The 24565-nt window shown below is 35.5% G+C and overlaps 4 protein-coding genes across 6 annotated transcripts in view; 1 reads left to right on the top strand and 3 right to left on the bottom strand.

Moving 5' to 3' along the window:
• LOC127178088 (dynein light chain Tctex-type 5-B) overlaps window positions 1-7928 on the top strand; it is a 62791-nt gene extending 54863 nt beyond the window's left edge. For all 3 annotated transcript variants that reach the window (XM_051130741.1, XM_051130754.1, XM_051130748.1), the window contains one exon: window positions 6488-7928. In XM_051130741.1, coding sequence (XP_050986698.1) covers window positions 6488-7192 — 705 coding nt within the window. In that variant the 3' untranslated portion in view covers window positions 7193-7928. The remainder of the gene's footprint in view (window positions 1-6487) is intronic.
• Window positions 7929-9092: 1164 nt separating this feature from the next.
• On the bottom strand, window positions 9093-16906 carry plk3 (polo-like kinase 3 (Drosophila)). Its single transcript, XM_051130717.1, has 15 exons — window positions 16613-16906; window positions 15268-15375; window positions 15062-15178; window positions 14843-14972; window positions 14674-14761; window positions 14496-14591; window positions 14001-14199; window positions 12866-12992; window positions 12635-12747; window positions 12160-12277; window positions 11724-11807; window positions 11452-11614; window positions 11171-11300; window positions 10482-10595; window positions 9093-10382 (listed from the first exon to the last, which is right to left on the bottom strand). The coding sequence occupies exons 1-15, from the start codon at window positions 16814-16816 to the stop codon at window positions 10185-10187; spliced, it is 1989 nt and encodes a 662-aa protein (XP_050986674.1). The 5' UTR covers window positions 16817-16906; the 3' UTR covers window positions 9093-10184.
• A 1728-nt stretch (window positions 16907-18634) lies between these two features.
• cacybp (calcyclin binding protein) lies at window positions 18635-20547 on the bottom strand. Its single transcript, XM_051130761.1, has 6 exons — window positions 20394-20547; window positions 19891-20104; window positions 19706-19802; window positions 19503-19602; window positions 19303-19397; window positions 18635-19226 (listed from the first exon to the last, which is right to left on the bottom strand). The coding sequence occupies exons 1-6, from the start codon at window positions 20409-20411 to the stop codon at window positions 19067-19069; spliced, it is 684 nt and encodes a 227-aa protein (XP_050986718.1). The 5' UTR covers window positions 20412-20547; the 3' UTR covers window positions 18635-19066.
• A 2254-nt stretch (window positions 20548-22801) lies between these two features.
• mrps14 (mitochondrial ribosomal protein S14) lies at window positions 22802-24269 on the bottom strand. The gene is made up of 3 exons (XM_051130788.1): window positions 24148-24269; window positions 23407-23571; window positions 22802-23214 (listed from the first exon to the last, which is right to left on the bottom strand). The coding sequence occupies exons 1-3, from the start codon at window positions 24214-24216 to the stop codon at window positions 23032-23034; spliced, it is 417 nt and encodes a 138-aa protein (XP_050986745.1). The 5' UTR covers window positions 24217-24269; the 3' UTR covers window positions 22802-23031.
• Between the last annotated feature and the right edge of the window lie 296 nt (window positions 24270-24565).

The raw sequence follows: 24565 nt of genomic DNA, 5'->3' as shown, positions 1-24565 counted from the left end.
ATACTACTTTCCCTTTAAAATGTTTTATTTGACTCTAAATGTTTTATTTAGTTGACTCTAACCTATTCCAAACTTATTTGACAGCTGCTATTAAAGTTTAAATCCTTACAATGTTGGCATGCACTTATTTAGTAATGCCATTACTGTCTAGTTTAGTAACGTTGGTTTCTGTTTGGTGTCAATTTGACCATTTTTTTAAACAATTTATAACATCATCTTTATCTATCTGTCTGTCTGTCTATCTATCTATTTATCTATCTATCTATTAGGGGTGTAACAGTATAAACTGTATTTTTTTGTTATACAGTGGTTTACTGAACAAATTGCATCTTGGTCTTTAAATAAACACAATTACAATTTACTTAAAGATACAAAAATCTATATGCTTTAAACTGGAGCCCTTAACTTGCATATTGTTGTAATATTAAAGGTTACAAACGACAGAGCCAAAGCTAGTCAATTCAGTTGCTGTTTATTTTTAGATATAATAATCAGGGTTGCCAAGTCTGCGATTTTCCCACGGATTTGAGCTTCTTTAACACTGTTGCCGTGGGTTGTTTTTCATGTCCTTGGGTTGAAGTGACCCCAATAATGTAATATTAAGCCTCTGGAATGGTATTTTTACCAGGGGAACCCCGCCAAAAATGTGTATTTTATCCCCCAGAAGTTTTTACTCAAAACACGATTAGGTTACTTTTCATTAGCAATTGGGCGGGTTTTGTTGTGAAAATCTGGCAACCTTGATTATAATAAACACTTAAATCAAAGATTTTAAGCAAACATGTAAATTGCATTTAAGGCAGTTTTCTAAACTTCTAAATCCAATTATAAAATTATGTTTCTACTCTAGTTCCTTGTTGAAATATAATAATTTACACAGTGGCTGTCATAACTTGTTCTGATGACAATTTTTTTTAAACACATTAAATAATCAAGACATCGCTGTAGGTTAAGTAAAATATAGAGGGTTTGCACTTACATCACGATTTGGTCAGTAACCCGAATGTGCGGCCATATTGGAGATACTCGGATGTAAACAACAGTATGGATTGCACGGTTAATGTACTACAGAATATGTTTTTCTGCTAATTTATGCTGTATAAACCATGGAAGAAATGTTTGGAAGCTGCTAAATCATATAGGACTTAGTAAGCAGAAAAAGGTTATATTTTGACAAAATAAAGTTAATAGGTGGTAAAGATACGTACGACGAATATTAATTAAGATATTAGCCTAGTATTTCACCTGCCTGACCAGAAATTATAAGAACAAACATTAATGTTGTCAAGATTCTTGCCCTGGAAATCCTGGTTTAGTTCAGCCAACCACAAACGTCTTTTGTTCCTCAGGCAGTTTTTTTTGCACTCTTCTCCTTGATTTGTTATAACTTTTGGCAGTCTATAGTACACCAAATGTTTTTTCCTGGTCCGACCGATTAGTACAGCCCAAAACATGACAATAATTAACCATTTTCAGCAGCAATAATTAGCAAAATATGCAAGTTTTGTTCAGTTTAGTGGCATTGTTTACATTCAGTGCCGCCAGTATGGCTGATTGAGGACACGATGTGAAAACACTTTATAGAGCATAGCCTATATTTAGTGAAACCGCGTCTTTCTGTGGTTAAAACACTGATTAAGCAATTACACAAGATCTTTCAACTTACCTTAAAGGAGAAGTCCACTTCCAGAACAACAGTTTACAAATAATTTACTCACCCCCTTGTCATCCAAGATGTTCATGTCTTTCTGTCTTCATTCGTAAAATAAATTTTGTTTTTTGAGGAAAACTTTTCAAGATTTTTGTCCATATAATGGACTTCATTGGTGCTTCCAAAATGCAGTTTAAATGCAGCTTCAAAGGGCTCTAAACGATCCCAGCCCAGGAAGAAGGGTCTTATCTAGCGAAACGATCTGTCATTTTTTTTGAAAAATAAAAATTTGTATACTTTTTAAGCACAAAAGCTTGTGTAGCACAGGCTCTGGAATGTGCGTCTACGGGTCGTTCTTGAATGTTTCGTTCATTTTGAACGAATCTTTAATGTGACTCGGGAAGAACGAGTCGTCTCGGGGAGTGATTCGTTCAGTCGTGCATGCGCAACAACCTATTAGGTTCTGTACTGGAATTAGTTCACCTGTTTCGAGTCTTTGAGTTTTTCGAGTCGTTCGTTCATCTTATGGGGCTGTCACGTGATGCTGATTTTGCTAAAATGAACAAAATGACTCAAAAAAAGATTTGTTCATTTTGCTGAACGAGACTCAAAGGTCCGAGTCAGTAAAAGGATCTGAACTTCCCATCACTATTATGAATCACGTCTTTGAATCACCACAAGTTCATCGTCTGTGTACTCCGGCTCAGAAAGGTAGAGTATGTCGAAAAACTCAACTTCAGAATCATCTGACATCGTTTTACCTTTTTGTTTGTAAACAGCGTTTGACTTACTTGCTCTTTCTTAGTGTTTGCGCGTTCGCTTTGCAAACACTGGGTCTGTGGTTCTGCCTACTTTCCACGTGACCTTTCGACGTGATTCAATAGTACGTGAACGCGCATCCCAGAGCCTGTGCTACACGAGCTTTTGTGCTTAAAAAGTATACAAATTTTTATTTTCAGAAAAAAATGACCGATTGTTGTGCTAGATAAGACCCTTTTTTCTCGGCTGGGATCATTTAGAGCCCTTTGAAGCTGCATTTAAACTATATTTTGAAAGTTCAAAATCAGGGCACCAATGAATTCTATTATATGGAGAAAAATCCTGAAATTTTTTCTTCAAAAAACATAATTTCTTCACGACTGAAAACAGAAAGACATGAACATCTTGGATGACAAGGGGGTGAGTAAATTATTTGTAAATTGTTGTTCTGAAAGTGGACCTCTCCTTTGAGATGTACATTCATGTTTATTTCATGCTGTAACTAGTAATAAACAGCAGAAAAGAGGAAGGAAATGATTGCATTTACTCACATTCCGGTTGAACTGAGGTTCAAATTCTGTTCATTTTGTTTGGATTTCCTGAATTTGAAAGATGAGACTTTGTTTCTTATTAAAAAGTAACAAAAAATTATCAAAACTTAAGTTTTGATATATTTACTGTAGGAAATTTACAAAATATATTCATGGAACATGATTTTTGGCATAAAAGAAAATAATTTTGAAATTAATTTTGACTCATACAATGTATTGTTGGCTATTGCTACAAATATACCCGTGCTACTTATGACTGGTTTTGTGGTCCATGGTCACAAATATCCTTTTAAATATATATTTTAAACAAGCCTATTAAAACACATGTGCTCCTTAGAGAAACCTGGGAAGATGTTGTTCATTTTTGAAGCATATGTAAAACCTCTGACTCAAGAGTTGAGCTTGTTCGTTCTTGCTGCCTATGGCGTGGAAGATGACAGTAAGGATGTGCTCATTAAATGATTTTATCTGAGTGAGGATGTACAATCGCTTGCTGTTCTTTTCTAGTGACTCAGTTGTGAAAGACTCATTCTTACTGTCTGTCCTACCCATACTTGTACTTTTACATGTTTCATGTGCTCTCGTCACTTGCCGTTACTGTTCTACATGTGTGTAGACCGGTAAACTCTGGTGAATGTTTTGGTATGTAAATTAACATCTCTCAAGAGTGGTGTGGAGGCAAAGAATGGGGATGAAAAAAGAGTGGTGAACTGAACCTGAGGTGCGGTACACTGTTGACTCAGTCTGAGGACTTTAACAACAACTAACTTGCACAGACAGGTGGGAACTTCCCTGACTGTGTTGTTTAAGAAGAGTTTCATATATTAAAAAGAACCGCATTCTCTTAAAGAAACTCTTTGGGTTGGCTTCCAAGAACCAGGTGCCCAGGCTAAAAACAGTTTTGAATTATCATCAACTGCAGCTTAATCTAGGTCTGGATTCATGCTGTGTGAATCTGGCCAAATAAACTGCTCAAACTGAAATTTATATCCTCTTGATAATAAAATGTTAGCATAAGAATCTCAGCCAAAGAGATTCATAAAAATGTATTTATCATTGCATTTATAACCTTTTCTCTGTCATTTTATTGGATGTATCTAAAATTCAAGTGGATTAGTTCCAAATGGTAGCTTGATGCCATTTTGGCCCATTTTTTCTTCACAAACAACCTCAGGTCATTGATTTTTAGGCTCAGTTATGTTCAAATTCAGGTCTTTAGCTGGACCTTTTCTTTTATAACATAAGCTTTATTCTGTGTTATAGCCTCTTGAAGGAGAAGTTCACTTCCAGAATGAAAAATTCCCGATAATTTACTCACCCCCATGTCATCCAAATTGTTCATGTCTTTCTTTCTTCATTCGCAAAGAAATTAAGGTTTTTGAGGAAAACTTTGGATTTTTCTCCACGTAGAGGAGTTTGAAGTGTTGAAGTTTCAATGCAGCTACAAAGGGCCCTACATAATCCCAGCCATGGAAATTTATATACTTTTTAACCACAAACCCTCGTCTTACACTAGCTCTGCAATGTGCATGCACATCTTCACTCATTATGTAAAAATTTTGTCAAATTTTTATTCTGGAAGTGAACTTCTCCTTTAAGCTGACACACTATTGTTTTCCTTATGTTGGATTTGTGACTCGTCATATTGTCACTCTCACAATTCCTTAGTCTTACCAATGTAGTTAACACCTTATGAAATGATTTTGTTGGACACAGAGCTGAATTCACAGGGCCAGACAGCTCCCATACACTCAGAAGCATTGATTTAGTAGGCCCCCCTCTAGTCCCAGGGCCTGGGACAATGCTCCTGGTTGTTCCCCCCTGATGGCAGCTCAGGCTATAACAAAGAGTAACTAGTAACAGTACCACACTCTATAAGCACAGATTTATGAGGGCCAAATTCTTGCACTGTGGTCTATAACTAATAAATCTCAATTACCTTTTAAATTAGATTCAGATAAATGTTTTTGAGTCGAGATAACTATCTAATTCAGAAACCTGTGCAATTGAGGAAACAATAGTATAATTTCAGTTTGTGTTACTGGGAAAGGCCCTTAGTCTCATACCTACCTGATTGTGACTGTATGAATTTAACCACTGAACTCGCATGACCTCTTTTACAGAGTTGACCATCCTGTAAGTGCACATATTTTTTTTTAACATATACAATGTGGGTAATTCCAAGGAAATGATCTCATTTGTGCCTAAATGACTTACTACTGATATAATGAATAGTACTTAACTTTATTTAGCAGTTTTCACACTGATAACTGTAGTGTGAAAAAAAAAAAAACATACCTGTGTTTTTCATTGAAGTATCAGTCAATAAGCTTATCCTTATTTATCACTGTTTAATTGTAATTGAAATTGTAATATATATATAGTTTAGTGTAATATATATAGCTTGCAGCAAAATGTTATTTTACCAAAATAAGAGGGATCATACAAAATGCATGTTATTTTTTATGTAGTACTGACCTGAATACATAAAAGAGGTTTACATATTGTCCACAAGAGAAAATAACATAAGAATTTATAAAAATGACCCTGTTCAAAAGTATGCATACACTTGATTCTTAATACTGTGTTGTTATCTGAATGATCCACAGCTGTGTTTTTTTTTTTTTTTCAGTGATAGTTGTTTATGAGTCTTTTGTTTGTTCTGAACAGTTAAACTGTCAGCTGTTCTTCAGAAAAATCCTTCAGGTCCCACAGATTCTTTGGTTTTTCAGCATTTTTGTGCATTTGAACCCTTTCCAACAATGATTGTATGATTTTGAGATCCATCTTTTCACACTAAAGACAACTGAGGGGCTCATATGCAACTATTACAGAAGGTTCAAACGCTCACTGATGCTCCAGAAGGAAAAAACATGCATTAAGAGCCGGGGGGTGAAAACTTTTGAACAGAATGAAGATGTGTACTTTTTTCTTATTTTGCCTAAATATCATATTTTTTTTCATTTAGCACTGCCCTTTAGAAGCTACATTAAATACTTAACATGTTTCCCAGAAGACAAAATAAGTTAAATTTACCCTGATCTTCAAATTCAAAAAGTTTTCAAAATCATACAGTCGTTGTTGGAAAGGGTTCAAATACACAAAAATGCTGAAAAACCAAAGAATTTGTGTGACATGAAGGATTTTTCTGAAGAACAGTGGGTAGTTTAGCTGTTCAGGACAAACAAGACTCATGAACAACTATCACTAAACAAAAAAACAGCTGTGGATCATTCAGGTAACAACACAGTGTTAAGAATCAAGTGTATGTAAACTTTTGAACAGGGTCATTTTTTATAAATTTAAGTATTATTTTCTCTAGTGGACTGTATGTAAACGTCTTTTTATGTAAAATATCAGTATTTGGTAAAATAATTAACATTTTACTGATTCTGCAAGGTGTATGTAAACTTTTGACTTCAACTGTATAGATAAAGATATTTTAAATTAATTGTATTTATTTGTAAACTGTATCTTTTTGAACGAGGCCATATTGATAAATACAATGTGTTGTGTGTCCTCACAGATCTTCTTCATCATGGCCAATCAGCCTCTACCACTATCTCAGGAGACCTTAGCTCAGTTCAATCGCTCCATGGCCACAGAACCAGGTGCCTCAGGGCCTCCGAGGCGACGTTTGGGCTCCATCTCCACTCGGCAAAGTTCCAAAGACCAATCCAAGGACCATCCCCACCACAGACCCCTGTTCCTCAGATCCATGACGGTTCCTTCATCCGAGTCATCATTCTTGAGCCCCAACGTCAGTCATTCTCACATTTCCATAGGAAAGCGATTCTCATTCGCAGGCTGGCACCAGGGAGGACGAGTGAGCTTCTCTGGACTGTACTTTCAACAACCTATTCAAGAGGTTTATGTGGAGAACACCTACAGAATGGGACCAGAACCAGGGTGCCACTTCAGTGCCAGCAGGACCCAGCAGATCTTACAGGCCACTTTGGATAGTTATTTGGAAGGTGTGTGTTACAGCCCTGATAGTTGTAGCCAGCTGTGTCAAATGTTAGCAGATCTAGTTCTCAGTAAGCTAAAAGATGTCAATCCACCACGATATAAACTCGTGTGCCAGGTGGTGGTTGGGCAGAGTGGTAAACAAGGCATAAGGGTGGCCAGCCGTAGCCTGATGAACCCCAACACTGACAACTACACATCTGCTGTTTTCCAAAATCACTCACTGTTTGCTGTGGCTTTAGTGCACGGGATGTACTTTGAATGAAGGCTAAATTAACAGCTCTTAAAGGCATAGTTCACCCAAAAAAGAAACTCTGTCATGAATTACTCACTCTCGTGTCGTTCCAAAAACATAAGACCTTCGTTCATCTTCGGAACACAAATTCGAGAAATCCAAGAACTTTCTGACCCTGCATAGACAGCAACACAACTGACATGTTTAAGACCAAGAAAGGTAGTAAGGACATTGTTGAAATGTGACATCAGAACGAAGGTCTTATGGGTTTGGAACGACATAGGAGTAACTAATGAGGGAATTTTAATTTTTGGGTTAATTATGCATTTAATATGTGTATACAAAATACATGCTTAAAGAGACAAACACATATAATATACTACGACCATCAAAACATATACATTTGAAGTCAAAAGTTTACATACACCTTGTAGAATTTGTAAAATGTTATTTTTTTAGTTTTTGTATTTAGTACTGAACTGAATAAGATATTTGATATAAAATATCATTATATATAGTCCACAAGAGAAAATAGTTTTAAGAATTTATAAAAATGACCCTGTGCAAAAGTTTTCATACATGATTTTTAATACTGTTGTTATCTGAATGATCCACAGCTGTTTTGTTGTTGTTGTTGTTGTTGTTTAGTGATAATTGTTCATGAGTCAGTTAAACTGCCCGCTGTTCTTTTCCAAAACTAAAAACCAAATTCTTTGGTTTTTCAGCATTTTTGTGTATTTGAACCCTTTCCAATGATGACTGTATGATTTTGAGATCCATCTTTTCACACTGAGGACAACTGAGGGACTCATATACAACTATTACAGAAGGTTAAATCGCTCACTGATGCTCCAGAAGGAAAAACAATCCATTAAGGTGGGGGGGGGGGTGAAAACTTTTGGAATTTGAAGATCAGGGTAAATTTAACTTATTTTGTCTTCCGGGAAACATGTAAGCATCTTTTGTAGCTTCTGAATGGCAGTACTAAATGAAAAAAATATGATTTTTAGGCAAAAGTTCAAAAGTTTACACCCCCCAGCTCTTAATGCACAGTTTTTCCTTCTGAAGCATCTGTGAGCGATTTAACCTTCTGTAATAGTTGTATATGAGTCCCTCAGTTGTCCTCAGTGTGAAAAGATGGATCTTAAAATCATACAGTCATTGTTGAAAAGGGTTTAAAAACAAGAACAGCGGGCAGTTTAGCCGTTTTAACTTTTGAACAGGGTAATTTTTATGAATTCAACTATTTTTTCTTGTGGGCTATATGTACTAAATAAAAAAAACAACATGCATTTTGTATGATCCCTGTTATTTTGGTAAAATAATTAACTTTTGACTTAAACTGTATATATATTTTATTAAGTCTTTTATGCTCTCCTAGGCTGCCTTTATTTGATCAAAAACAGAAAAAAAAACAGCAATATAGAGAAATATCATTACAATTTTTTAAAGAAAGTATTTTTTAATAATCAAAGTCATTAGGGTTTATTCTCTAATAATGTAAAAGAAAGTTTATCCATCTTAAACAGTACATCGATACTGTAATGGCAAAGCTGGATTACAATTTATATACAAATTGTCATTTTATATCTTTGTTTTTAGAATTCAAAAAAGTGCTAAGACAAGCAGTAACATGTTTTTATTATATATGTAAAATATTCAAATTAAATAAACGGGGCCGTAATTTTTCTAAAAGTCTAAGTTTTTTTTCTAAATACTCACTTAATGTGTTGATTTATGTCTTACTGAACAAGTCATGTAAAAAAAAAAAAAAAAAAAAAAAAAAAAGTAATAGTAATTACTAAGCCTAAAGTTTTCAACCATAGTATATAGAAATCACATTTTATAGACTTAAATTAAAACATTTAATTGTCTTTCAAATCAGAAAGAAAAAAAATAATAATAAAATGAACTCGAGAGACAGAAAATGTATATTTTCAATAAACTTTATTCCCCCCCACTCTCCCAAGACATAAAAAGTGATCATACTGAACATTTCCCAGTGTTGACACCGTACAATTATGTTACATCAATAAATAAAAAAAACTATAAATAAAAAAATAAATAGAACACGTGCCACAATTAATTAATTAATAATACTAGTTAGGATTTGTCTGAGGGTAATGGCTTTCACAATGTTGGTATTCTGAACACTTATGTAACACTTACAGCCATGGTCACAGTTTTGAGGACGTTATGATTACTTATGATGGAGCATGTCAAGTAAACAAAGCTGGAGGCACACTGAATACATAGTCTTTTTTTTTTTCTCCTCAAGTACAGACATTAAGGATATAATAACTTTTAACAGCAAAAAGCTTATATCAGGTGTGTATTTGTAGTGTTTCGTCCCCAACTCCTGCCTAATTGGCTTGGAAAACCGAATATGAAGACTCTATATCATTCCCTTTGTGACTTAAGCTTGAGGGCCATTATTGCACAGAGGAATCCATCAGAAAGGCACTTTAGTCTCTCCCGCTCCTAACTGCTCCTCCATGAATTACAATTCCACCTCAGCCATTCACCTCTGCCGTCTTTAAAACTAATCTCTTTAAAAGTATAACCATTTGGTGTTCGTAGCTCTTGTGTACTATTTAGTGAAATAAAATGTCTTCTTTTTAAAAGAAAAAGCCAAGTGATCGAGCATAAAAAGCCAAGCCCATCTCGCACAGCGTTCGGGACACCGCGAGCAAAAGCAAGATGCTTAAGAACCCTGTGAGTTTTATGCCATCTCAACTTCAGTCCAGCTAATTAAAAAATGAAATAAAACGAACAGGCTCCAATTTTAGTTGTGCACACTGTGAGTCAAGCTGGTAGTGTGATACTGTTGGTGTAGGCTCAGTTGCAAAAACAACGAAAGAAAAAAATAGTGCACCATAGTTCAAAGAGGCCAGCCGATGACCAAGGACAGGAGATCCTCGTGGCAACGTGGAAGCTTCCCCTGATTTTTTTTTTGTCATAGTCCTTTTTTGCTTCTCAATGGAAGCGGTAAGCAGCAAATTGGAATTGAAGTTCTTAGTCTTCATGCGTTGGTGTAGTGCTGGAGAAGCTGGACCACGTAATGAAGCCGCTGCCGGAGCTCCGTAGAGCAGCCCCATTCGGAAAGCACGTTCAGAGGGTAGGAGTAAGAGACGCGATCCTTGCTGATGAATGTCAGCAGGTACGAAGAGTCAGAGTTCTTGCACAGGATGATTTTCGTGTGGTCTGTGTAAAAATTAACCTGGAAAAGGAAGTGGAAAGAGAAGGAATGTTAAGATTTGGCCAAGCAATTTAAATTGTTAATGTTTCAGCTGTTGGTTTTGCATGATCAGAGACTTACCTGTAAAGTTCGGTTGTCAAAGAGCATGACTAAGGCGTGATCAGTTTTGATCCACTGCAAAAGCAATGGAGAAGAGCTTGAAGGTGGCTGGTCCTCACAGTTGACGTCTCCACCCTACAAAAAAGAAAATTTGTTTTATAAACTAAACTTAAAATATTTGGGGGGGGATATTATATTATATTATAATTTTTTTTTTTTATTAAATTTAATGTATAAAAATTATATAAAAATATAGTATATAATTTATACATACAATACATTTACATTTCTAAAATATATATTTGTTTAAAAAAAAAAGTTATACAATATTATACATTATATTTATATTCATTATATATAAGTAAATAAATACAATATATTTACATTTTATACTTAAAATAAAATTACATTTTTATTAAATAAGTTTTTCTATAAATATATTTTGTATAAAATATATTTAAAAAATATATGTAAAATATATGTAAAAAAAAAAATATATATATAAAAATTATATTATATAAATATATATATTGTATAAAAATGCTTTATATACAAAGAAAAAATATTTATATACTAAATACTAATTTTTTTTTTTACTTGTATACATTTTAGAAAATAAACTATTTTAAATATCATTTAAAATAGTGGTAGAGAATCTTATAATACAAATGTTTAAATTATACATTTTAAGTGCTAAATTCTGGCCTTACCTCCATTAAGTTCTGCTCCATGTAGTTAGCCATCAAATCCACTATGTGTTTTTGACTCTGGAGCTTCTCTGGTAAAGCATCAGCCGGAAAACTAAAGTGTTTGTTGTTTGTCAGACAGTAACGTACAGTCCTGCAGAAGAATAAGAAAAAAAAATAATTAGAACATAAATCAAAGCAGAGCTTTTATAAAGAGCGAAGCACCCTATATGGGTCAATCAGAGCTCAAGTCCAAATGCCAAACTGGACGCTCATTACAGAGCATAGAAAGTAAGCCGACGTACCTCCGCTGGTCACACAGGCTCAGATGAGTGCCTTCGTTGAAGAGTACGCCGACGTTTTGATTGGAGAGCTGGTAACCGAAGCCGTATTTGTTGGAGTAGTCGACCCACTTGGTTACCCAGATGAAAGGCTTGGTTTTAGAAAGGCAGGGTGGGTTTCTTGAAGCTGGAAGAGGAAAGGACAATATTTGAGTACATGATTAATGGCTTAAGAGCAAACCTTGAAAATGGCCATTGCTTGAACACCTCAGTGTGACTGGAGTGTGGGAACAAACCTGCTGGCATGGAAGACAAGCAGCTGTTGAGAACCTTCATGGCAGATTCGGCCACAGCAGCAGGGGTTGGGATATCGTCACTAGCTGAGAAGGGGGGAAAAAAAGAGAGACAAAGTCAATTATTTGTGGAGAGCAATTGAAAGTGATTTAATTACTTGAATAAGACATAAAAAATATTTCATATTTAAAAGTTGTTCTGCTTAGTATTTTTGGTAGTATAAATATAAATCTACAAAGGGTAGAAATGACAAGTCACCTTGCTGCTAAATTCAGCAAAAAAAAAAAAAAAACAAACGAATTAGGCCAGGATGTTTTTGGACAAACTTGTTCCTAATAGCAGCTTTTAAAAGCCGGGGGGGTTGAGCCTAAAATAGGCCACACGCATGCAAAACTATTTGCTGTATGTCTGAGCGAATTCGCTTTTACGCTTCCTTACCATCAGTGCTGCTGGCGACGGTGCCTTTGAAGGAACGAGACCCAGACTTCCTGGACTCCTCCTCTGCCGGGGTGTCCAGGGGGCCAGAGCTTGCCAGTTGAACCGTTGGAGAAGTGGCCTGAGTATCAAGAGGAAGTCATATTGTTTTTACAATCACAAGTACTTCCTTATACTCAGTTTTAAGCAATGCACAATGTTTCACGCTTAAGATCTATTTGTCATGCGATTAACTCAGCGACTGCGTGGGTTATGTTTTGCAATTTTTGGGTTCAGCACAATAGCTGGACTGGACTATTGCACTCTATTATTCATCTACAGCAGCTTTCAAAACACGTCCCCACAGAGCCCACTTTAGCCATGTTGAAAAACAGCACGCATACTGGCTTTCTGCGACAGTCATGAGTCAGCCGTGGAGCGAAAGTTTAAGGCGAAGCTATTAATACACGCCAATGCACATAAATGTAAGATGAATTACCTCATTCACTCCCATTGTCTTGTAGCTCATCTGCCGACCGATGGAGTGCTTCACCATGCCAGAAACCAGTTTAGAAATGTCATCTTTCTCCTCACAAGGTGTCTTTTCAACAGCTGCAATGACATGTCAATGTCTAATGTCAGACGCTAAGGCTTTAATCCAAACCAATGGTGTTATTGTTAACTAAAGCTATTAAAAAAAATGTTTTTGGTAATTGAAGTACGTACGTACCTTTTGATTTCTTCTTGCCAAAGAGGCTTTTAGCCATCTTGGTGAAGAACTTCTTGGCAGGGCTGGGTGGATTAAGCTCAGGCACCATCACACAGCTGCTAGGAGGAAGTTTTTCTGGGGTGAAGCCCTGAGGGGAAGGAAATAATAGGTCAATTTAGGAGAAAAATAATGATAGTAATAAGGAAACACTTAAATAAAAAAAATCTGTCAAGTTAAATCAAGTTAAAAGGAATATAGCTGCAAGCAGCAATTGCCGGGGTTCAAGCGCTATAAGGCATTTAAGCACAAAAAAAAAAAAGACATCGTTTAGCATGACTGTAACCACCAAATGAATGAATTAAAGCATTCATGGCAATCAAAATATGTTTAACGTTTACAACTTTTATAGCGCCAGCTGTGGTCCGATCTCCTCAAAACTTTAAGAATCACCTGTCAAAACGACCCTCTTCGAACCGTGCAACGTACAATTGTTTACGCCCTTGAAAAATGCGATATCGCCCCCAATGGCTGACTTCTTTCAAATTTCTCTCAGACCTTTGGGGCCTTAAGTCGAACAGGCCAACGAGCTTCATTACGATTTGTCTCTAGCCAATGGCGACCATGTTTTTTGAGATACACAAATGTCCTTGTAGACACTTGTGGCATTTCGGGCCAAGACCATGCACAGTGATTTTCATGTTGATAGGACAAACAGTTGCATAGTTATAGCCATTTTTATGTTTTTTTTCCCTTTTTATAGCGCCACCCAATGGCCAAGCTCTGATTTTTTTTTTCCGTGACCTCAGATTGAGCTCTTTACATAAGTGTTCTGGGTTTGGTGGAGAGATCTCATTTCATTCAGGAGTTATAGGCATATTACTTAAAGTAGCTCTGCCCCTTTCAAAAGTTTTGGCACGCAACAGTGAGTCAAATTCAAATTTTTTTTTGATAATTATTGAGATTCACTCTCCAGAGAATCGACTGGGGCAAGCCTTGGTCACATTGTAGGCGTTGCGAGTACCATCCCTCCAAGTTTCAAGTCTCTATGACTTAAGCTTTGCGCTGTACGATCAGTTTTACGTGGAGATCACTGATCCGTGAATCTACAACCCTAGGGACCAGTAACCCTTAAACTCAAGGCTATTAATATGCTTACCTTTGTGAAATACTCGTGGGCCAGTATCTGATCCAGCGTAAGGCGGTCAGAGGGGTTTTTCTGAAGAATTGCAGAGATCAGTTTCTGTGCAGATGGATTGAGGGAAGGAGGAAGGCTGTATCTCACTTCCTTAATACACTTGTAGGTCTCTTTCAAGTCTAAGGTTTCAAAAGGTGGATTCCCACATAGGAGTGTGTACCTAAACAGACAAGAAAAGAACTTGTCATCAAGGCGGTCACATCTGATGCATCATAAATCAAATATTTACTACGTACTTCCCCTTAAATACTTCTAATAATAGGCCTATATTAGTGTACACAAGGAATTCCCAATCTTTTTTGTCAGCTGAAACGCTTCGCTCAAAAACATTTACTTGAAATATTAACTTTAAAACCTTCAATATTACATTATGATTTCATTCTCAGCCTCGCAAACCAACCCTGGTATACACAATGACCATAAACCATACTGTAGAGTAAATTTGATAAGACTTACATTACACAACCCAGCGACCAAACATCTGACTCGGTCCCATGGCCTTGTCTGTTTAGGACCTCTGGTGCCAGGTAGTTTGGAGTCCCGCAGATAGTCCTTTAAGAAAGTATTTCACTTTAGCCCACCGATCAAATGCATTTTAATCAAACTTAATGAGGATGAAGGCAGGAAAACTCACTTCTTTCTCTGTTCGACGGTCTCCAGTTTTGCCGCCAGCCCAAAATCTCCTAATCTCAAATCCATGTTTTCATTCACAAAAAAATTACCTGCAAAAACAAATTTGAGCATTAGCAAACCACTCATCTTAGACATGTCATGCTAGTACAGCAAGCATTTAAAAACAATACCTAGTTTGAGGTCTCTGTGGAGGATGCCTTTGTTGTGGAGGTATTTGAGCGCAGATATGATCTGTTTGAGGTAGTAACGTACTTCTGGATCTGTCAGCGTATGTCTTGCTTTCCAGATGTGTGCTAGAGACTGTAAACACGTAAGCATAGGATTGGAGTAAATGCCTTGCGTTCACCAAATCAGACTGGGAGGAGTCTGTCGTTGGCAGTACAACTCACCTTTCTGCTACAGAGTTCAAGGAAGATGTAAATGTTGTCTTGGTCCTCAAAATGATGGGAGAACTTGACCACGTGCTTGTGTTGGAGGCTTTTGTGAAGCTCGATTTCATTGATGATCTGCGAGACACAATGAATAAACATTAGAGCTTGAATCAGCTAGAAATATGACTTTCACATTCACATGTATTTGGCTATTGTCAATTTACCTTTTCTCTCTGGTGTGGCTTTGAGACTCTGCTTTGGGGAATAACTTTCACAGCATACATCTTGTTGTTGGCAAGATCGGTCATCTCGTAACATCGTGCAAAACCACCCTAAAACAAAAGCCATGTACAGTCACTCAGAATGTTTCAACAGGAAAATATGCTGAAGGTTATGATTAACTCAAGCATCTGGCTGCAGGTGACTGTACAACAGTCTCAAAATTCAACGACTCACTGAAAAACTGGCTAGTTGCTTATAAGGTCAACATATTTGGACATCACAAACGTGTTAGCCATTTGATTCACGTTTCAGCATCACTAATGTCAAGAATGCAGTCTAGACAGTCAGCTTAAATGGAGTTCAGACACGTCAATACGTCCAGACTAGTATCTGTAATTGATTTTCAAGGGCATTTTTATCCCTTGCATCACATAAAAACAGTGTATCATCCATTTTTAAAGTGCTTTAACTGAAGCAAAATTAAGGCAATTGTCTATAAAAAAAAAAAATTGTTTAAGCAAAACAATCTACCATTCACCTCAAGTTTTGCAGCTGCTATTTTTATTCATTATTTCTTTTGATAAAGATTTATCGGTCACATTTGATGGATCACAAATCTGCAGAAAATCCTCTAAAATAAAAATTCCAAATTCTACATGTTTGTTAGCAGATTCCTTTAAGAAATTTCAAACATGCATCGAAACACCAAAAATCACTTCTTTGTCTCCACATTTCTAATATTTTGGGCGTTTTTGCGCCAATCCTTAGTTTATTTCTTACTTTGGTTCCAACACATGTACAAAGGAATGACGTATTCTTTTCCCAATTGACCAACCCCTCCTTACAGCATCGCACAATGATGCGGCACTTTAAAACTAGAATTAGGATTAACTAGACTTAAATCGATCGTCTAATTAAAAGAAGAGCCTTGTTTCCTAAACAATGTAACAAAACGGGGACCGTGATCATTGGTTCCAATGCTCTTGGGCAATGCAGCATCATTTTCATTGATGCACTGATTCATTCATCCATTCATCTTTTCCTGACATCGAATCAAATCTGGAATCGCATTAAACATCCATCCAATAGTAAACTGCAAATACTGTCTTTGCAGAAAATCATGCATAATGCATAATATTTGAAAGAAACATAGGGCGCAGTGCTGGAAAACACAGGCAGAGCGGAATGCGGTCCGCGGTCCAGTGGTTATGGTGCACCCATCTCCCAAAACCAGCCGAACCCGATAAACTGCGCAGCGACCACGTTTGAGCACATCAGGAAACGCGACAACAGTGACAAATCGCATAAATAATTAAAATGACCAGCTTGGTAAAATCAGAGTGGTACCTTTCCCAAAAGCTTTCCTTTACAGTACGATCTTCCGGTCTTTGCGTCAACCACCACCTGGGCGAGCTCCGTCTTAACGTGCTCTGATTTACTCCGGTTCGGCTTGGCGGCGGGCGGCTGAGCCGCTGGAGACGCTTTGAACAAATCCGGATTCATCATCTTACAGGAAAGACGCTGCGCTGAGGTAAAACAAGTAGGATCCATTCATTAATACAGATCCTTCGCCCTAGAAAATAAACTCCTTATGCGAAGTCCCAAAGTCTGGCGAAGTTCTCTAGTCCTGTGAGTCAAACATGCCCGCACACCGAAGTCCTGCACTATATAAACTCTCCGTGACGTCATGACAGTGGGCGGGGCGAAAAACGGGGACGTCTGGAAAGAAACAACGTCATTGGCTGCTGGAGATTCAATCAAAGATCAGAGAGACGCAAATGAAAGTGCTGGAGAAAAAGTGAATGAAAACCTAAGAGCATCATCCAATCATGGTTGACGTGATTATGGACCTCCGGATGACTTGCACTGGCTGCTTTTTCCCCCCTCTGTTTAGGGTTTGTGTAAGAGACGACATGCCATTGCAGGGTTTTTTTATGCGAACATTTGTTTAGCATTATCAGATATGCTTTGCATTAGTTCATATTGGTTAACTGTAAAAATTCACTTACTGGGTAAAAACAAAATATTACAGATTGAGTTACGCTTTATCACACTGTGTCATGCATGTTATCATATTATCGTATCATAGTGTTTCATACCATTCAGAGATGTATTAGACTAAAACATATTTGAATTGCCTATACACAGATGTATTTACATCATGTGGATAGAGCCCAATTACGTCATTGTCTATACAGCTGTACAGAAGTGAAATGATAAACTCGTGGTTTCATGCGCACCCTTGTGGCTAAAGAAATAAACTATGGGGACTTTTTTGCACATAATGTTCGCTAGATTAGAAAATGATCCTGTGAACGTGATTGTATCGACAAACACTAATTCACAGTTGAGTTTAGTTCCATTCATACATCTTAATATTGCTTTACAGCAATATTTCATTTTATGAACATGAGTCTTTAGACCCATAAAATAGATAGATAGATACATAGATAGATAGATGATAGATGATAGATAGATAGATCCTGTATTTATTTGACGAAAAATACAGCAAAAAGCAGTAATACTGTGAAATATTTCAGTATTTAAAATGACTGCTTTCCATTTGAATATATTTTAAAATGTAATTTATTCCTGTGATGAAAGCTAAATTTTCAGCATCATTACTCCAGTCTTCAGTGCCACATGATTCTTCTGAAATCATTCTAATATGCTGATTTGCTGTTCAAGATACATTTATTATTATTATTTAAAACAGTTGAGTACTTTTTTTCAGGATTCTTCAATGAATAGAAAGACCCAAATATCAGCATTTATCTGAAATTTTGTATTATATATAAATATATATATATAATTTTTTTTTCTTTAAAAAAAAAATATAGTACTACTATAAATAGTAGTATATTTCAAATAAATGCTGTTCTTCTGAACTTTCTTTTCATCAAAGAAACCTGAAAAAAATTCTACTCAGCTGTTTTCAACATAATATTATTAATAAATGTTTTTTTAAACAGCAAATCAGAATATTAGAATGATTTCTGAAGGATCAAGAGACTGGAGTAATGATGCTAAAAATTCAGCTTTGAAATCACAGGAATAAATAACATTTTAAAATATATAGAATAAAGTAGAAAATAGAAAAAAGTTATCTTAAATAGTCAAAATATTTCAAAATTTTAGTTTTTGCTGTACTTTGGATCAATTAAAAGCACGCTTGGAGACCAGAAGAGACTTCTTTAAAAAAAAAACATTAAAAATAATACTGTTCAAAAACGTTTGACTGGTAGTGTCGATAGATGTTACATGCACCTCCTTGTGGCTTGATAGGTAAACTGCAGGGACTAATTATTATCCATAAACAAAAACTCATTTATGTGCACAACTGTTATCTAAAAGATTTATTAGACCATATTAAAATTATAATTAACAAACACTGGTTTTTATTACATCCGCAGTTTATTTAGCTTAGATACACTGTGGTACCTCCATGATGATGATAGTAATATTGCATGACAGCAATATTTAATTTGTTCACCACCAGAAGCAATAAATGACTTTTTTTCATTTCTTTTCATTGTTCGCAGTTAAGGTACATGGTATCAAACGCAATAACATTGACTGAACATTTACCAAACATTTGTTTACAATGTGGAGCAACTTTAAAGTATGAACAGTCAAAATATCAATGGAAATGAAAACACATTATGAAACAAAACCTTCAGTAACAGCTGCATTTAACAGAAAAAAAGTACAAAAATACATAAAACAACTCAAACAAATTGGAATGGCATGTATGCAGCAGCTGACGGTTAGTGCTTCGTGTGAAAGCATCAATAATCTGACTCAAAAGTCAAAATCATCTGCTTTGGCCTTCTTCTCTTGCGACTCAACCCAGGCCTTGTTGATAGTGCGTTTCATCTCGTCATCTCCATCAGTGTAAATCTTCTTCAGCACGCTCATCAGCCCCTCGCTTGGGTCGGCGTTCTCATCCAAGTTGGGTTTGCTGAAACAGACAGGTTTTGCTTTAACACATACATTTTTATAACTTTTATAACTAACAGTTTGTGCATTTCACTCACTCTTTATCCTTAGACTTTTTTTCTACTTGTGTCAAGCAGTCCCACTTTTTTGTTGACTTCTTCTTACACATAACAAGGACCATGTCTGTTTTTATCTGTAAATGAATGAATTTCACAACAGGCTCTTTATCTATACCATTTTATCTATAAAACAAATCATTTTCCCAACAAAATACGCCAAAACAAAAAAGGTAACAAACCTTTTTACTACTGTCAGCTACAATAATGGGATATAAAAGATTGTTGACTGTCATTTGATGGTTCTTCCCATCCAGATCTTTGACTAGAACATTAAAACCTCTGTGAAAACAGAAAAGCAAAACATTTAAATATGCACATATTAAAAACAACACTAAATCACCATAATAAAAATGATAAACCAATATTCAATGCAAAACCATACCTCTCTGTAAAGGTGGCATCGACATTTTCAGCTGGAATAGTATGTACTCCTTTAAGTGTGATGTAGATTTTGACGAATTTCTCAGACTGGTCCCATCCTAAGTGATAGACAAACAATGACGGGTGTATTAGACTATACATATATCATTGTGGAATAGACTATATTATCATGACATATAAACGCACCGTAATTATTAATTTTGACTGTGTATCCTTTGAGTGTTGTGTCCGTTTTGTCTCCAGAGTCTTTCTTGGCTTGCTGCAGTTTCTGCTGTCGTTTTTGTGCCAGCTCTTTTTCTATTTTCTTCTGCTCTTGCGTTAACACGTCCCGTACGCGCTGGCGTTCACATTTCTCCAGCAGACTCGTGATCTCTTTAAGATCACTCTCAAGACCGGTGATCTAAAGACGCAAAGTCAAATCTGAGATCAAGAAGCATGTTTACCTGTTCATTGCAGCACAGGTGAGATCAGCAGGCAGCTGTCATCTCACAGCCGAGTGTTACTTTATTCACCCAATTTATATATTGTCCCATTAAACATTCTAGTAAAACATGCGTTTCATTCACATTTAGTAGTTTCTTTATATCAGAGGCTTTACAGTACAATGAAAACGAAACCTAACAGGACTGCTATATACTCATTACATGGAACTAAAATGAATAAAGCATACAAAAAACAGTCTGTTATACCAGTTCATTGATGTCCATCGCTGTCCTTGAGGAAACCGTAGGAAACTGTCTTCTGTAGTTTTTAATTTAAGTGGTGAAAATTAACTTTGCTTTCAATCGGACGCTGCGTGTCCGTTGATCTGCATGAAGCGCTGTTTCTAGAAGGATTCTTGCTTCCGTGTTACGTAATGTCAAAATAAAAGTCCGCATGTTGGTGACCTTTGACTAAGCAATTCTTACAAAAGCTAAATATTCTTTGGAATCATAATAATAGTAATCTAAAAATGACACTGTTGCAAATGTATTACATTACCTATTGGGGTAAAATAATTCTTAACGTACATTACCAGTCAAAAGATTTTTTATGTTTTTTAAAGAATTTGTTTCTGCTCACCAAGCCTGCATTTTTTCCAAAAAACAGAAAAATTAGTAATATTGTGACATATTTTAAAATTTAATTTATTCCTGTGATCAAAGCTAAATTTCCAGCATCATTACTCCAGTCTTCAGTGTCACGTGATTCTTCAGAAATCATTCTATTATTAATTATTATTATTATTATCAATATTTAAAACAGTTGAGTACATTTTTTCAGGATTATTTGATGAACAAAAAGCATTAAAGATCAGCATTTATCTGAAATAAAAAAGTTTTTGTAACATTATACAGTCCTATTCAAAAGCTTAATTAGTACAATTTTTGATTGATTTATTTATTTTTTAAGGAAAGAAATGATAGAAAATAATACTTTTATTTAGCAAGAATGCTCTAAATTGATCAAAAGTGACGTTAAAGATGTTTTTAGGCAAGGCAAGGCAAGGTAAGTTTATTTATATAGCACATTTCATACACAAAGGTAATTCAAAGTGCTTTACATAAAAGGAAGTAGAATAATCATAAAACTAATAATAAAGACAATAATTCACAAAAAAAGGCAGTAGAATAATCATAAAAACAATAATCACAACAATAAAACTAAAAAAAATATAAAAACTTTTAAAATGATTTAAAAATTGATTTAAAACAAATTTAAGACAGTTAAAAATGGAAAAAGGATATACATTAGTGCAATCAGTTTGGACGTAGCACAGTGCTCATTCAGCAAGTGCACAGCTAAACAGATGAGTTTTGAGTCTAGATTTAAATGTAGCTAATGTTTTAGCACATTTGATCTCTTCTGGAAGCTGATTCCAACTGCGGGCAGCATAATGGCTAAAGGCGGATTCCCACTTGTTTTGTTCCTAATGATCTTAGTGGTTTGTTAGGTTTATATTCAGTTAACATATCTGCAATGTATTTAGGTCCTATGTGTAAAAGTACTTTAAAATCAATTCTAAATATAACTGGAAGCCAGTGTAGGGACCTGAGGACTGGTGTGATATGCTCATATTTTCTGGTTCTAGTCAGAACCCTGGCAGCAGCGTTCTGGATGAGCTGCAGCTGTCTAATGGTTTTCTTGGGAAGGCCAGTGAGGAGACCATTACAATAGTCCACCCTGCTTGTGATAAAGGCATGAACAAGTTTCTCCAAGTCTTGACTGGAAACAAAACATCTAATTCTTGCAATGTTTTTGAGATGATAGTATGCTGATTTAGTTACTGCTTTGACATGACTACTGAAACTAAGGTCTGACTCCAGAATCACACCAAGATTCCTGACTTGTTTTTTTTTTTTTTTTTAATACAAAAGACTTCTGTTTCAGATAAATGCTGTTCTTCTGAACTTTCTTTTCATCAAAGAAACCTGAAAAAAAATCTATTTAGCTGTTTTCAACATAATAATAATTTTTGAGCAACAAATCAGAATTGTAGAATTTCTGAAGGATCATGTGACTAGAGAAATGATGCTAAAAATTTAGCTTTGAAATCACAGGAATAAATTACATTTTAAAATATATTCAAATAGAAAAGTTGTTTTAAATAGTAAAAATATTTCAAAACTTTATCAAATAAATGCAGGCTTGGTGAACAGAAGAGACTTCTTTAAAAACATTAAAAATCTGGTCAAACTTTTGACCGGTAGTGTAATAAAGTACAAAAATATACACTTAATTTAAACATCTTAACGCACTCATAACTTTCAATATTTATTTCAGCAACAGGAAAATATTCTAACATACTCAGAACATTTACTAGTTAACAAGAAAAATGAACTAGTTTTTGCTTGCTTAATGTAAGGAGTGCTCATTTGTCAATGCACAAACAAGTAATTACATTTGCATTTATAATAAATGATGAATTGTAAGTTCTTTGTGCTGCTGATAAAAGGTGTAGTTTAAATAATATATCCCTCTTTTTGTATTTTTCAAAAAAGGTCAAAAAATAAAATATTATAATGTGTGACACCAAACAAAGAGTAAAACATAAAAAGGTTAGGTACCAGAAACCTAAAATAACCCACAAAACACAAGTGTAGCACATTATACCATTTTTATTGTATCTGCAATAAAATAACTTACATATTTTACCATCAGTTGATGACAAAAAAAAAAAAAAGTGTAATCTGACTCAATTTAGTACAAAAAAAAAAAAAAAAAAAGATACAGCATTTGAGCAGGTGCTTGTTGGTTTTTCAGCTCAGTGTCTTTCCATTTTATGCAAGAATATCCTCTTTTCCGACAAAGTTTTAGAAAACAAGCATTACACAATTCCATGGCTGATCACCACATTGATCTCTGTATTCCAGACATCTGGTTGTGGTCCGCTAAATGGCGAAAAACAATGCGACTAAGACGCCACCTGCGCTTCACTCCACGTGGTCGTGACGTCATCACACACCTGTTACGAATGCGCACGGGACAACTGTCTCGAGGTAGTGCGGCTATTTCTTTATCAGCTATCTCCTGTGAAAATAAACATGAGAGACATTATCATGAGAGAAATTTAATTACTTCATTCATTCATTCATTCATTCATTGCAAGTCAAAACAAAGTAAATGGATCTAAAATCCTGGGAAAAAAATTATTTACATGGAAAACAATCTCAACAGAGTATAAACTTCCGCTAAATGGAAACTGCAAGACTTTAAACATACCTGTAGCTCTTTTGGCAAAATAGTATTCTTCCTAATGGCATTGATACGCAGTCTTGTATCAGCATATTCAAAAGCCATTTGTCTCCTTTTCACATCCCGCACCATCCTCCAGTCAACATAGTAGCCCCTGACCTGCTCCACAACTCCAAGTGAATTCCTGTAGGCCTGAAGAACATCAGATGAGATTTTACAAGTCAAAAACTCATATGTGACCCTGGTCCACAAAACCATTCATAACGGTCAACTTTTTAAAAATTGAGATTTATGCACCATGGAAAAGATGAATACATAAGCTTTCCACTGTTCTATGGTTTGTTATGACAGAACAATATTGGGCTAAGACACAACTATTTAGAAAACTGCCTTACTTATATATTTACATTTACGGTAGAAAATTTTACAAAATATATTTATAGAACATGATCTTTACTTAATATCCTAATAACATTTGGCATAGAAAAATCGATTTTGACTCATACAATGTATTGTTGGCTATTGCTACAAATATACCTGTGCTACTTACGACTGATTTTGTGGTCTAGGGTGACATATGATAAAACAAAAATTAGGCTTTTTGACTGACGTAAACTATAAATGTCACCAGAGTGTCTCGGTCTAACATGTTACAGTGTTTAACGTGATCGCAATCTAAATACAACACCATTCAAACACAAATACAATGCATTCAAAGTCCTAACTGAGCTCTAATTTATAAATATGAAATTTTAAAGGTGATTTTACCTGTCTACAAAACGGCAAGGACGACTGCAGAAACCCCATCCCCGTGCTGAGGAGCTTCCACGCCGCCATGTTGATCCAGCACTAACCTCGATGGTGGTTTGAAGGGTAAGAATTGAGTTGACTATATCGTTACTGCCATCTAATGGTCGTATTAATGTTCATTCAAGCATTTAAGTTTTGTCCTCACTCTTAAACAGTAGATATGTAGTCTTAAACGATATGCTATAGTTTTTGTTGTTTATAATATGCTTAATATGCTTGTTTATTATATGCTATAGCCGACAATATTCTCGGCTTTGCATGGAATCTGGATGGTTCTCATGGCCAATCATATTTGTGACCCTGGACCACAAAATTAGTCTTAAACAGCACGGGTATATTTGTAGCAATAGCCAAAAATACACTGTATGGGTCAAAA

Source organism: Labeo rohita, chromosome 2 (assembly GCF_022985175.1).
Source record: "Labeo rohita strain BAU-BD-2019 chromosome 2, IGBB_LRoh.1.0, whole genome shotgun sequence".
Lineage (NCBI taxonomy): Eukaryota > Metazoa > Chordata > Actinopteri > Cypriniformes > Cyprinidae > Labeo > Labeo rohita.
The sequence above is the reverse complement of the archived record's forward strand: the minus strand, read 5'-3'. Positions and strand labels throughout refer to the sequence as shown.